The following is a 15,479-nucleotide window of genomic DNA, read 5'->3' as shown; positions in this document are numbered from 1 at the left end:
TCTGTCGCCCAGGCTGGAGTGCAGTGGCGCAATCTCAGCTCACTGCAAGCTCCACCTCCCGGGTTCACACCATTCTCCTGCCTCAGCCTCCCGAGTAGCTGGGATTACAGGCAGTCACCACCATGCCCAGCTAATTTTTCGTGTGTGTTTTTAGTGGAGACGGGGTTTCACTGTGTTAGCCAGGATGGTCTCAATCTCCTGACCTTGTGATCCACCCGCCTCAGCCTCCCAAAGTGCTGGGATTACAGGTGTGAGACACCACGCCAGGCTGTCAGATTTATTTTAAAGCCCCTTAAAAATACCTTTTTAATGTTGGTTGGGTTGTGTGGGTTGTTTTTATTTTTAATTTCAGGAACATGCCACTACTGTAAATGAACTTGAAGAACTTCAGGTACAACTTCAAAAGGAAAAGAAACAGCTTCAGAAAACCATGCAAGAATTAGAGCTGGTTAAAAAGGTAAAATAAAACACTAGGATGAAAATTGATGTAATGTTCACATTGTTCTGTTTTGTTGTTCTATTTGTTCTGTTCTGTCTGCGATCTCACGCTGTGGCCCAGGCTGGAGTGCAGTGGCATGATCTCCGCTCACTGCAACCTCCGCCTCCCGAGTTCAAGCAATTCTTGTGCCTCAGCCTCCCAGGTAGCCGAGATTCCACGCATGCGTCACCACACCCGGCTAATTTTTTGTATTTTTGGTAGAGATGGAGTTTCACCAATTTGGTTAGGCTCGTCTGGAACTCCTGACCTCAAATGATCCACCCATCTCAGCCTCTCCGAGTGCTGGGATTACAGGTGTGAGCCACCGCACTCAGCCTGCATTGTTAAACTATTCTATACATGTTGAAAAGAAGTGTTTTAGAATGTTACTTGTGGTACTAAAATAATGCTTTATAAATTATTTGCTCAAAAAATTGAAAATTTAACTTAATTCTCTAAGTACCAGTCCTTTCAGAAGAATCTAGGCTCCTGATTTACAAGATTTTGGTTTGACATTTCATTTTGTATACATGATTGTTGTATGACACATAAGATTTAATTAATGTCAAAGCTTGAAATTTGTATTATACTTAAAACTTTGGCTGACTTTACTCCTTCAAAGATGAGGCTAAAAAGAAATGTACTATAAGAGCCACTTGACATATTAGTATTTTATAAATAAGAGCTCCGCAAGCTACAACTGTCAGTTGTAGTTAGTTATAATGAAATAAAATGAAACTAAGAAAGTTGGGTTAAACTACTAGAAAATATTTTGTGAAATTAAAAACTAGAAAATATCCAACTCCTCATTTCTTTGTTACAGTGTAAATGATTTCACTATTACAGAAAGGCACCCATTTATTGCTGTGGCATCATTTTAGCAATTTTACAAATGACAAAAAGAATTTACAAATGAACTGATCTACTATTGTGTAAATCTTCTACTTATAAAATGTGCAGGATGCCCAACAGACCACATTGATGAATATGGAAATAGCTGATTATGAACGTTTGATGAAAGAACTAAATCAAAAGTTAACTAATAAAAACAACAAGATAGAAGATTTGGAGCAAGAAATAAAAATTCAAAAACAGAAACAAGAAACCCTAGAAGAAGAAATAAGTGAGTTAAAGAAAATTCACTTTACCTTTTAATTATTTCATCATAACAACTTGATTTGGTGGGGGGCATTACTTGTTTATTTCACCAGTCTTTCACTGTCAGTCGGGTGTTTAACACAGTGATAAATGTTACTGGGGACCCAGAATGGGTGTAAAACTATTTGCCATTAAGATGTTTATAGTCCACATTTATTCACTTTAACATTTCTTAAGTACCTTGCTGTTTCCTGGTCTGGGTTAACTAAGATTGTCTATGGGTTGTAATTGTTACAGCCAGGAGATGGGTACAGTAGAGTTTATGGCACTGTTGTTACTACTGTCGCATATGTTTGAAGTATTCCATAATAAAAAGCTAAAACAGGCTTAAAGATAAGCCAATACAAAGAAGACATATTTGTGTATTTAAATTCACTGATAAAAATTGTTACATCTTTTTCTACTGAAATTATTTCTTGTGCTAGCTTCATTACAGTCTTCAGTACAACAATATGAAGAGAAAAACACCAAAATCAAGCAATTGCTTGTGAAAGCCAAAAAGGAACTGGCAGATTCAAAGCAAGCAGTACGTTAATTTTTGTTTCGTATTTTAGTACTTGTTCATAATTTATTTATGAGTAACATTAAAAAAAATTTAACCAAGATTCTCATTCTGTAGGAAACTGATCACTTAATACTTCAAGCATCTTTAAAAGGTGAGGTGGAGGCAAGCCAGCAGCAAGTAGAAGTCTATAAAGTAAGGGTTTTACTTTTTAAGATTAAAAAAAGTTTTTTCATGTAGAAGTGAAGTACCATTTAGAGATTTTATTGATTATCCTATAAGGATATCTAGAAAGATTCCTCAACATTTTGAGGAAGTTACAACAATAAATCAAGTCTGGCATATAACTGGAGTATATTGGTTAGCTCAAGCTAGATTATTTTCACGTATTTGGAAATTCGTAGTATACTATAGAATAGTGCAAAATAAAATAAGCCTGCATTTGAACTTAATGATATTGCAGTCACAAGGAACAGTTTGTAAAATGATTTTATACGTTTGTTATGTTTGTGTATATTTTTATATATATAATGTCTTGAAGTATTTAAATATTGTATGTTAAATATGTAGTCTGGGATGTTCATTTTTTTGAATTGATGTTGGTTTAAGAAAAGATAGCTTAATGAGAAAATGTTCTACTTGTCTCTACTTTTTCAATAATAATACATAAAAATATTTCACTACTTAATTATGCCTTATATGTACTTATGTCTCAAACCTAAAGTTTGCATTTTAAGGAAAACCTCTTTAACTAGTGAAGATAGGATTTGCTAAAGCTAAATTTAAAGATTTACCCCGAGATTCAGCTGGCTGAAATAACATCAGAGAAGCACACAATCCACGAGCACCTGAAAACCTCTGCGGAACAGCACCAGCGTACGCTAAGTGCGTACCAGCAGAGAGTGACAGCACTACAGGAAGAGAGCCGTGCTGCCAAGGTGCGTTCTTCAGCCACAGCAAGCCACTGGGATTTTATTATCAGCTAGTCATTGGTTTACTCCAGGGCTGTGCTCTCCCTTTTTACTATTTTGCTGTTAAGAGCACTTATTAGATTAAGACCTGTTCAGTTAATCTGGGTCTAACCGCAATCCCATGCCAACCCTAATCGTAACTTGGATCACTTTTTTTGCCAAAAGGAAAAACATGATGTTTTTTCCATTTCAACCTTGTTTTGCAATTTATGTGTCACTTATTTATAAAAGCTTTTTTTATTAGAAAAGTGTTACAGTTCTTAGGGCTAAATGATTATAAATAACATTTTAATAGCATGGCTGTGGGGGGCCTACTTTCTTGTCATCATCCAAAACAGACACAGTGCAGTGGTTGTGTTAGATGCAGCTCTTATTTAAGCAATCATGGCAACGCTGTTGTGGGAGTTTACAGATCACTTCAAGAAAGTGGATGACCTAGAACTTAACACTTAACCACCCTGTTTTGAAAACTGAAGTTCAAATAACTTAATTTCTTTGAGTTAATTTTTCTCAAATTTATAAAAAGAGGAGATATCATAAGAGAAAATGTTTATAAAGTTCCAAAAGTACATAGTGTCACTATAAAATGTATGGTTAGTAAATTAATCTACCAGGGTAGAAGACATGGTAGAAATGGATCTCTTATCAGAAAATATATATTATTGAGAGGCCTTTAAAAAGTGTAAGACCTCCCAACATGAAGACCTGATAAATGTTGGAGGCAATGGATATCCTAATTACCCTGATTTGCTTATTACACATTGTATGCATCCATCAAAATATCACATGCACCCCATAAATATGTACAATTATGTATCAGTTAAAATTTTTTAAGTGTAAAGCCAACAGAAGTATGCTTTTTAGCAAGGTTAATCAAGAAACCAAAAAGAATGTCAGCTATCTTTCTCATTTTCAAAAACAGGTTTTTATCTCAATTTGTTAATCTCTGAAAGAAAATAGAAGGACCCTGTTACAATAGAAAACGTTTCTCTCTTTTAAATGTTACAGGCAGAACAAGCTACTATAACCTCTGAATTCGAGAGCTACAAAGTCCAAGTTCATAACGTTCTAAAACAACAGAAAAATAAATCTGTGTCTCAGGCTGAAACTGAGGGCGCTAAACAAGAAAGGTAAAGTCTAAATTAAATATGCAGAGTTTTCCTCCCACAATGCAGGTTCTTCACCAAGTAGATTGAAAATCCTATTATGATTTTTTTTTTTTTTTTTTTTTGAGACAGAGTTTCGCTCTCGTTGCCCAAGCGGGAGTGCAGTGGTGCAATCTCAGCTCACTGCCACCTCCGCTTCCTGGGTTCAAGTGATTCTCCTGCTTCAGCCTCCTGAGTAGCTAGGATTACAGGCGTACACCATCATGCCCAGCTAATTTTTGTATTTTTATTAGAGACGGGGTTTCACCATGTTGGCCAGGCTGGTCTCAAACTCCTGACCTCGGATGATCCACCCGCCTCAGCCTCTCAGAGTGCTGGGATTACAGACGTGAGCCACAGCACCCAGCCTAAAATCCTATTATGATTTTTAACTGTGAAATTATGTATATTGTTACCAAAGAGAACAGAATTTCTTGGCTTCACTGTGTCTGCAAACAGTAACAGGGAAACTTCATTACAAAGGACACTGTTGCAAACTCTAAAATTAGATGTTAAAGTGCACAGTGAAGCCAGGATATGAGATAATAGGCTCACAGTTCAATCTTGTCTTAATAAGATCTTGTCATGGTAGAAAATACAAGCATTAAAATTACATTATGATTTGTTTTTCCAGTTTTGAAAATTTAGAAGTAAAAATTAAAATGCTAAGTGTACTTATTTGCCATTAATTTAGGTTAAACAGAAGTTGCTTTAAAATATTTCACTTATTTCAAAAATTTTAAATTTATTACTGAATTTTGGTCTAGAATTAAACTTTTCTTATTTATGACCATTTCAGTTCTATTTGAATGGTATATTGTTTATGCTGCTTTAAAACTAGCATACAGATCCTGTTTGTACTGGGAGTGAGAGAGAGATAGGGCATTCCATGGCATCTGTGTTGAGCGGTTCAGTATTCAAAGCAGTTTTACATCTGGCTCTTACTGTTCTAAACAAGACTAATTATTCTGAAATTTTTGTATGTTTATGTTTCTATTACTTTCATTTAGGAATCTATTAAATATAGAGACTGTAGATTGAGACATGGTATTTTCTTTCCAGTAGCTCATTAAATAAAGGGGAAATTAGATACTGATACATTTCATAAATATAAATGTCACCATTTTCAAGAGCCATTTTTGACCATGCCTAAATTTTGAGTTCACATTATATGAATGTAAATGTTTTGTGTTCCTTCTACTTTCTTATAATATACATTTTTAAAAAAGAGAAACTAATAGTGTATTGTACTCATTGTGGCAGAATCAGGATTTTAACTATTTCCACCTAGTGTTTTTTCCAAGTCTAAAAAGACCTGCTTTTCTTCAGGGATTATCTTTCACTGTAACTTGGTCTGACATACCATTCTTATAACAACAATTTAAGAACTGTGTGAGTGCGCCAGGCATGGCAGTTCACACCTGTAATCCCAGCACTTTGGGAATCCAAGGCTGGCGGATCACCTGAGGTCAGGAGTTCAAGACCAACCTGACCAACATGGTGAAATGCTGTCTCTACTAAAAATAAAAAATTAGCTGAGTGTGGTGGTGGGCGACTGTAGTCCTAGCTACTCAGGAGGATGAGGCAGGAGGATCACTTGAACCTGGGAGGCGGAAGTTGCAGTGAGCCGAGATTGCGCCACTGCACTCCAGCCTGGGCAACAGAGCCAGACTCCGTCTCAAAAAAAAAAGTAGTGTGAGGTTTTTTCTTTAACTGACATAGTCCTGTAACATAAAATAGGCTATTTTGATGCCCCTTTTTCAATATGAAATTCTAAATTTTGGAGAAATTTTTTGTAAATCTGTAGTGCCTAAGATTTTAAATCTGGCTATAGTATCTTTTGTATTATATTTAATCCTAGTCTTGAATTCTTCAGACTATTATATTTCCTTTAGAATCATCCAAGTGTATGGCATTGAAAGGTTAAACGGTTAAACTATATTTAAAACCACAAAATCAAATTCACCTTTTTCAAAAAATTGTAAAACTGTATTTCTGTTTTAGGGAACATCTGGAAATGCTGATTGACCAGCTAAAAATGAAATTACAAAATAGCCAAAATAACTTACAGGTTAATGTATCTGAACTTCAAACATTGCAATCTGAACATGATACACTTCTAGAAAGGCACAACAAGATGCTGCAGGAAACTGTCCAAAGAGGCGGAACTCTGGGAAAAGTGAGGCTGTTAGCAGCGCTAACGCTGTACCAGACAGCAATGTATTTCTTTGTTGAAACTTCTAATATGTTGATCCTTGAGATAAATGCAGATTAGAAAATAAAAAATAGACATTTCTAAAGGCTTGGTAACTTTGCTTTATGTACCTTAGAGCTTCGCCTTTTATGTTGCTTTTATATTTTGCATTTTTAAGAACAATTAATGTCTATCTGCTCATCCAGTGTTCTGTGTCTCCTAAGGCCTTCTTGGCTAGGATGTTTCTCTAAGAAAACAAACAAAAACACAACTTTCCAACCCAGGTATCCAATCATAAGCATTTTTTTTTCTAGAAGAAAACACCCAAATAGTTGCTAACTGAAAAAGAATATGCAACTTATCTTTGCAATTCTGTCTTCAATTTGTCATATTTTGTTCATCACTATAATACTTTAAATAGACATTAGAAGTATTGGCAAAATAAATAGATTATTGTGAACAAGAAGTTTTCAACTCCTGTGATAAAGAAATTGGGTAGTAGGAGTATTAGGCTGAGGAAAAGAATTCTTCATTGAGCATCTTTTATCAAGGGTGTTAAGATAATTTTATCACAGATTTGCTTATATAATATATACCTAATCTTATGCTAATCTGAAAAATGAAAGCAGGTTTAGCTTTTTGTGGCTTCTGTCTGTTAACAGTGGAATTTGCATGTTAATCATGTAAACCAAAGTTTCAGGGAAGATGTACCAGTTTTCTAACTGCCTATTATCAGGGTTTACCATGAGATTATCTTATATATAGTGATGTTTGCTTGATATTCTCCAACACTTATTCTTTAGGAAAGTTATTGCAAATTACATTGCTAACACAAATAAAGTACTGTTGATTCCTCTAAAGCAATTCAGTCTTTCAGTAAGTGTTTTTCGAGCACCTACTATGTGCCAGTCAGTTTTCATAGCATTTTGAGGTATCTTTAGGAGTCTTTCCTCTTCTTCAGAAATATTAAAAACTAATGGTATTGTTACTGTCTGTGCCCAAGTATGAAGAAATAGCCTTCTCTTTATATAGTCTCCACTTTTAAAAAATGTTTTAATATTCATACTTTCTCTATAGCAGATTGTGAAAATGGTTCCAGAGGAATGTGATAATTAGGCTAACTAATGAATATCTGTATTACCCAGAGACTACAGTTAATATAAACACCTCTGTAACAACTGAGACAGAACAGTGAACTTCTGTCAGCACAATCATTCTGATTCCAGATGGGGGGTTTAAGCATTTAGCTTTCAAATTGGTAAATTCATAAATGTCAGTGATACTGCCTGAGAATAGACACTTTATCCTACCTCTAATTTTTATCCTGCTTAGACTATTTTTGTAACCTCCGATGGTTCTTCCTTCGCTTTCTTGGTGGTTATGGAATTATTCTGCCTTCACTATCCAGTTTGGTAACAACTACCCACATGTGGCTATTAAACACCGAAAATATGGCTAGCATAACAGAGGAACTGAATGTTTTATTTTAATTTAACTACACCAATTAGTTAGTTAATTAAATTATTTTGAGATGGAGTCTTGCTCTATCACCCAGGCTGGAGTGCAGTGGCAAGATCATGGCTCATTGCAGCCTCGACCTTCCAGGCTCAAACAATGCTCCCACTTCAGCCTCCTGAGTAGCCGGGACCACAGGTACACACCACCACACCCTATTATTTTTTTTATTTGTGGAGACTCGGTCTCACTGTGTTGTCCAGGCTGGTCTCAAATTCCTGGGCTTAAGCAATCCTCCCACCTCGGCCTTCCAAAGTGCTGGGATTACGGGTGTGAGCCATTATGGCTGGTTTAAGTTTAATTATAAATAGTTGCATGTGACTGGTGGTGAATGTATTGGACTGCGCAGGTTTTAGCCTTTATCGGTCTCAGCTTGAAAGCCTGGTAATAGATACATCAGAGTGCAGGCCAGGATTACTAGGACTGGAACCAGGAGAGTCTGCAAAGGGAGTGTAGTATTTTCCTAGTGATGCTGGAACAAATTACTACAAATTTCGTGGCTTAAAACAACACAAATTTCTTGTCTTACAGTTCTGGACGTCAGACATATCAGTTAGTCTTATGAGTCAGGCTAAAGTTAGGTGTTGGCAGGGCTGGCTCCTTTGGAGGGCGGGGGAGAATCCATTTCTTGCAGTTTCCAGAGGCTGCCTGCATTCTTCTGCTTATAGCCCCCTCCTCCATCTTCAAAGCCAGCCCTTAGCATCTTCAAAATCTCCCTTTCTCTCTGACCTCTGCTTCTGTCCTCACATCGCCTTCTCTGAGTCTGACCCTCCTGCCTCGCTCTGATAAGGACCCTTATGTTCACATTGGGTCTACTGGGCTAATCCAGTATCATCTCCCCATCTCAAGATCCTTAACTTAATCACAAAGTCTCTTTTGCCATGTAATGTAACAAATTCACAGGTTCTGGGTATTAGGCTGTAGACATTGTAGGGTAAGGGGACATTATTATTGTGCTTACCACCAAGGATAGCCAACTGTTCCCATCACATAAAATCTGGGCTAATGACCTCCCCCCTGGAAACAGACGTGGAGGTGGGCTCGAGCAAGAAGCCTCTCTGTGGGCACAGTTCCCATCTTCATGCTGAATCATCTTGGATTCGGCTCAAGATAGACGGAGCAGGGCCCAGACTCCTTAAGGAGAAGGCTGTTAGGGCCCAGCAGAGAGAGGATCTGGTCCCAGCCAAAGCACTGAGGTTGGGCACAGAGCTCCAGTTCTTGGGATGATAGCCTGGCTGCAGCCCTGGGGTGTGGGGGACTCACACTGAGGGAGTTGGGTGATGAGGTTGGGGTGTCTGTGAGCAGAAGCCTGCACATTATCTTCTGGACATCAGAGAGGTATTGACTGTTTTTTGAGCTGGGAAGTTATATAAACAGTGCAATGTTTAAAGAAGATTAAGCTGGCAGTTGTGTGCAAGTGGGGCCAGGTGGAGGGGAGTGGGAAACTGGTGAATAAATACAGGCAGGGAATGATTAGTTTCAGAGGAACAGTGGGAATACGGAGAGAAGAAAGTATGTGCAAGAAACATCCTGTCAAACAGAAAACACACCAAAAATACCACTGCTGAGCTAAATAAAAAAATGGCAGCAACATCTTAAATCATTTTGGAAAAAAATATTTTCAGTTTTTATTGGTTTATATACTCAAAGAATTTGTGTAATTGTAGAGTCTGTTAAATGGTGTTATTAATGCCTGCAGCTGTCACTGTACAAAATATATTTAACAGGTATATGCTGAAACCTTACAATACTCACCAAGTGTTAATCACTTATACTCACCATACTTAATCACTCAGTTATTTGAAAGAGCATAATGTCGCAGGTATTTGAATTAGCAAAGATATGAGGCTGAGGATTGCTCCTCCAGGAGAGCAACAGCTAGATATATTTTCAGCATAGAAAGTTTTGGCATTTACGGTCGAGCGTGGTGGCTCACGCCTGTAATCCCAGCACTTTGAAAGGCCAAGGTGGGTGGATCACCTGAGGTCAGGAGTTCAAGACCAGCCTGGCCAACATGGTGAAACCCCATCTCTACTAAAAATACAAAAATTAGTCAGGTGTGCTGACAGGTGCCTATAATCCCAGCTACTCAGGAGGCTGAGGCAGGAAAATCACTTGAACTCAGGAGGCAGAGGTCGCAGTGAGCCAAGATCATGCCACTGCACTCCAGCCTGGGTGACAGAGCAAGACTCCACCTCAAAAAAAAAAGAAAGTGTTGACATTTACTACCTTTCACCTTTATAAAAAATGAGCCGTGCTTTTTCTTACCAGATGGCCCCTCTCTCTGGGGCTTGTGTGCCATCTGGAATTTGTTTTGATAAATCCAAATACTAGGGCTATGTTATCTTCCCAGTTAAATATAACATTTAGTTAATTAGCCTGGCAACCTATGCATTTCTTTCACATGCTAAAAAAGATAGCACTGCATCTATACTGTGTTCTGGCTACTGGGGATAAACCACCAAAGAGAAATCAGTCTTTCTGGTTAATGACTCTACAACAACTTGGAAGGAGGAACCAGACGCAGACTGGAGTCCTTGAGGAGGCTTAGACTACTCTGGGGACTTGTGGGTGGCTGCATCCAGCAGGACAGGGGTTTGGATATGCTTAAGATCCCACATTATTCAATGTGCTCATGTCTCCAGACACCAAAAGATGTCCACAAGCCACTGGGCATGGCAGCTCACGCCTATAATCCCAGCGCTTTGGGAGGCTGAGGCAGGCGGATCGCTTGAGGCCAGGAGTTCGAGACCAGCCTGGCCAACATCTTGAAACTATGTCTCTACCAAAAATACAAAAATTAGCTGGGCCTGGTGGTGTGCATCTATAGTCCCAGCTACTCAGGAGGCTGAGGCACATGAATCACTTGAACCCAGGAGGTAGAGCTGCAGTGAGCTGTTGCTCTCACGCCATTGCACTCCAGCCTAGGCGACAGAGCAAGGCTCTGTCTCAAAAAAAAAAAAAAAAAAAATACTCTCAAGCCTATTTTTTTCTTTTCTTTAGAAAATCCTAATTCTTAGAGTGACAGATACATTAATAAGTGAAATTATTTTACAAGCTTGTAACAAGAGCAGCAGCTCCTGTGCCAGTTTTCTACTCCCCATTCCCACTACAGGCAACACCAATTTCAATTAGTTCAGCTGTTTATTTTGATTTTTGCCTTCCTATTTTTAAATAACTTGCTTATGCTGCTATTTCTTTATTTTTCTACTTTAATACTACCCTTTGTCTTCCTTCTGCAGAAGAGAATAATTGGCTCTCATACACTACAATTTCCCTCCCAAAATAAATAAAATAAAAAATACTTTGGTCGATTGTTACCAGTATTTATATTACTATGACTGTGGAAATACTATTCAAAGCTTAGCCATGTGGTATACTATATAATTAACTACATTTTCTTTCTCATACCACACTTTTTTTCTTTTTTGCTTTCCTAAGATAATTTTTCTTTTTAGATTTTTATGTGCCAATTGCTAATTTATTTTCATTCTTATAACTCTCCTAAAATGTAAATTGCTTCTCCATACATTCAAACATAGGAGGTAATTTATCAATTTTTTTTTCTCCCTTGGGGCCACCCCTCCTGTAACCCTCTGTCCTCTTGTTTCAGACTGATTCTGCTATGGAAATACCAGGGGTTCCATCTAGGTCCTGCTGCTCACCGAACAGAACACCAATCACTGAGTGATTATTTCCAAGGAAGAAGGCTTTAACTGGGTGCTGCAGCCTAGGAGATGGGAGATCAGTCTCAAATCCACCTCCCTGATGGACTAAAATTAGGGGTTTACATAGCAGGGAAGAAAAGTAACAATGTGTAGGAAAACAGGAACTAGGGAAGGGTAAGGAAACAATTGTGATGAATGAGGGGTCTGGCATCTCATTGGCTGATGCAATGATCTGGTGAGTTGCAGTTCTTTGATACTGTTTTTTGAGAGGTCTGAGGGTCTTTTCCCAGGGAAGGAACTTAGATAAAACAAATACAAATTTCAAGCTTTAGCATCAGAAGGGTCAATTCCTATGTTTATCCGAAACAAAACAAACAAACAAAAAATCTGTCTATGGGACTATTGGGTCGGTTTCAATTCAATAGCACTCCAGGCCTGCAGGTCACTGTCACTGCAGGACAGCCCTAGCCTCCAGCATGGGCAATGCCTTCCCATGCCTGGACCCTGGGCCTGCCTCTGCTTCAAGCATTCCCTCATGTAGTGGAGTATATCTGTCCTTAAAAGAAAAATGGGGACAGGAAGGTAAAGTTTTTTGAGATTTTATTCTACCCTCACCCTAGACTGATGGTGGTTGCTTAGATGTAGAATTTTAGTTTGAAGCCATTTCCCCTAGAATTTGAAGATGTATAATCCTTGTCTTCTGGTGGTCACTGACAAGGAGTCTGACCCACTCTGATTCCCAGTCTTTCCCCAAGGCTTTGACTGTGTCTTTTTTTTTTTTTTTTCTTTCTTTAACTTATTGGAAGCTGTTGAGATTTTCTGTGTCCTTGGTGTTCTGAGATTTCCTGTGACCCCTGAATTGTCATTCCTCCCTAGCTCTGGGTGCTTGGTGAACCCTCTCCATCTACAAACTCACATCCTTCCATTCCAGAAGTTGTCTCTTATGATGGTTTGCTTCATTTCTTTTCCCCACTTTTCTCCGTTTATTCATTCTTGAAGTCCCTTCCAGATATTGGACTATCTGAACTTATTGGCTGTTTGTTTATTATTTTTTTATTTTTTTGAGACAGGGTCACTCTGTCACCAGGCTGGAGTGCAGTGATGCAATCTCGTCTCACTGCAACTTCTGCCTCCTGAGCTTAAGTGATCCTCTGGCCTCAGCCTCCTGAGTAGCTGGGAAGATGGGCATGCGCCACCACAGCAGGCTAATTTTTGTATTTTTAGTAGAGATGGGGTTTTGCCATGTTGCCCAGGCTGGTCTTGAACACCTGAGCTCAAGCAATCTGCCCACCTTGGCCTCCCAAAGTGCTGGAATTATGGGCATTAGCGACCACACCTGGTCATTTGCTAATATTTTAAAAATCTTGTTTCATCCTTTTTTCTCGGTTATTGTTCTATGTTTGTGATATTTCCTGATGTTATTTTCTAATCCTTTTATTGACTTCTACATATCTGCTCTCACATTTTTAATTCCTAAGAGCCCTCTTGTCAAAAATTTTGTCTATAACCTCTTGTTCTTGTCTCATGGGTGCAATATCTATCCTTAGCTCTTTAAGGATGTTAATTCTATTGGTTTTTTTGTTTGTTTGTTTTTGCTCTTTGCCTATTTCTCTCCCCCTCACCAGCTTCCTTTTAATCTTTGTGGTTCATGTTAGAAGCATTTCTCAAATGTCTGGTGATCCTTGGCTATCCATTTGTCATTAAGAGTGGAAATTCTGTGAGGGTAGGTGAGGCTTATTGGTTGGTGCACTTCACTTACAGTTCTCTGGCTGGGCTGTTTCACTGGGAAATCCCCAAATGTAAATGGTAGGTGTTTTCTCTCAGGCAGGTTATTTCTCTTTTTTTTTTTTTTTTTTTTTTTTTTGAGACAGAATCTGGCTGTGTCACCCAGGCTGGAGTGCAGTGGTGCGATCTAGGCTCACTGCAACCTCTGCCTCCCGCGTTCAAGCGATTCTACTGCCTCAGCCTCTCAAGTAGCTGGATGACAATTATACACCACCACGCTCAGATAATTTTTTTGTATTTTTAGTGGAGACAGGGTTTCACCTTGTTGGCCAGGCCAGTCTCCAACTCCTGACCTCAAGTGATCTTCTCGCCTTGGTCTTCCAAAGTGCTGGGATTACAGGCATGAGCCACCAGGTCCAGACCTATTCCTGTTCTTCTTTTTTCTTTTTCTTTTCTTTTTTTTTTTTTTTTTTTGAGACAGTGTCTCACTCTGTCACCCAGGCTGGAGTGCAGTGGCGTGATCTCGGCTCACTGCAAGCTCCGCCTCCCGGGTTCATGCCATTCTCCTGCCTCAGCCTCCCAAGTAGCTGGGACTACAAGCGCCTGCCACCACGCCCGACTAATTTTTTATATTTTCAGTAGAGACGAGGCTTCACCATGTTAGCCAGGATGGTCTCGATCTCCTGACCTCGTGATCCGCCCACCTCAGCCCCCCAAAGTGCTGAGATTACAGGCATGAGCCACCGCACCTGGCCTCCTGTTCTTCTTAAGGAAGATGGTTTTGTCAGTCTTTCACGGCTGCTATATAACAAGGTACCACGACTCGGGGGGGCTTAAGCAACAGTAGTCCACTTTCTCAAAGCTCTGCAGGCTGAAAGTCAGGTTATTTCTACAAGGGAGGAAGTTCCCTGTCTCCTCTTGGGAGATATTAGCCTGGCTGCCTGTGTTCTTGGAGTCAGATTGAAGAAGGGATGAGAGCTGTCACTCTCTCAAGTGTCACACTTAATCCCCTGTTTTCAGTATGGGAACACCCATTTCCCACTGTTCCTGCGGGGCTGGAATCCCTCTGGCCCTGCCTCTCCAGAGAGTGAACCTGGGGTCTTCTTCCCAGTGTGGCCTGGGGCAGTTGCCTGGTTGCTTAACCACAGAGGGGAAATTCAGGTGTAATGGATTCTGAGAGTGACTTTTAACCAATATACTTATTTTTAGTCTCACTTGGACCCCTACTTTTAAAGTCACCTAGTACCTCTAGTTCTTGAGTCTTTCTGACTTTCTGCTGTACAAACCAGCCTACTTCTGAATTTCTTCCTCTGCCAGTTTAGATTTTGGCTTTCTCAAGGGTGCTAAATCCATTAGCACAAACTCATGATTTCTAGGCTCCCAAATGTCATTGCTGTCATTTTCTATCTTGCTCTGTGTCCTTTCTTTCTTTCTTTTAAGTCTCATATCTGTTATTTGAGTGAAGCTTTTGGAGGGAATGGCGGTAAATACATAATTCCATCTACCATATTTAACTATATATCCCTCTAGAGGCCTTCCTAAGTGGATCAGAAGTCCTGGTAATGAGGAAAGGTCTTTAAACATGGATGTTGGATGACAAGAAAAGTCACCTTGGATGTGAGTGACTGAAGGATGGATGGCGGCCACATCACAGAGGCGGTCAGTCTTCAGAACTTATGGAGCATTCGCAATCCGTAGAGCACCGACTGGGCTGGAGCTGGGGGGATGGAGAGGAAGACTGAAGTGGCATATGGAATGAGGACTGATTCCGGGCCAAATTTCTCCTTGTTACTAGTTTCTTAATGTCTTTGACTCCTAGTTTGTTGCAAATGGAGGAAGAAGAAAGAAATGTAACTTTCATCTTTTACCCCTTTTATTTTTTATATTTATTTATTTATTTTTTTTGTGAGACAGAGTCTCACTCTGTTGCCCAGGCTGGAGTGCAATGGCATGATTTCGTCTCACTACAACCTCCACCTCCTGGGTTCAAGCGATTCTCCCTGCCTCAGCCTCCTAAGTAGCTGGGATTACAGGTGCGCACCATCACACTCAGCTAATTTTTGTATTTTTAGTAGTGATGGGGTTTCGCCATGTTTGGTCAGGCTGGTCTCGAACTCCTGACC

At 39.4% G+C, this 15,479-nt stretch overlaps 1 protein-coding gene across 3 annotated transcripts in view; it reads left to right on the top strand.

Annotated features, from left to right (window-relative positions):
• The window catches only part of LOC100437960 (DNA-binding protein RFX8), a 103,071-nt gene that overhangs the window by 9,623 nt on the left and 77,969 nt on the right, over window positions 1-15,479 (top strand). For 2 of the 3 annotated variants that reach the window (XM_054547287.1, XM_054547286.1), the window contains exons 4-9: window positions 353-457; window positions 1,439-1,601; window positions 2,062-2,162; window positions 2,256-2,333; window positions 2,939-3,076; window positions 4,118-4,239. In XM_054547287.1, the coding sequence (XP_054403262.1) occupies window positions 353-457; window positions 1,439-1,601; window positions 2,062-2,162; window positions 2,256-2,333; window positions 2,939-3,076; window positions 4,118-4,239 (707 nt within the window). Of the gene's footprint in view, window positions 1-352; window positions 458-1,438; window positions 1,602-2,061; window positions 2,163-2,255; window positions 2,334-2,938; window positions 3,077-4,117; window positions 4,240-15,479 lie in introns of those variants that run through there. The other variant, XM_054547299.2, reaches the window with a different exon arrangement.

This window comes from Pongo abelii, chromosome 12 (genome assembly GCF_028885655.2).
Source record: "Pongo abelii isolate AG06213 chromosome 12, NHGRI_mPonAbe1-v2.0_pri, whole genome shotgun sequence".
Lineage (NCBI taxonomy): Eukaryota > Metazoa > Chordata > Mammalia > Primates > Hominidae > Pongo > Pongo abelii.
This window is presented reverse-complemented; position numbering and strand designations above follow the sequence as displayed.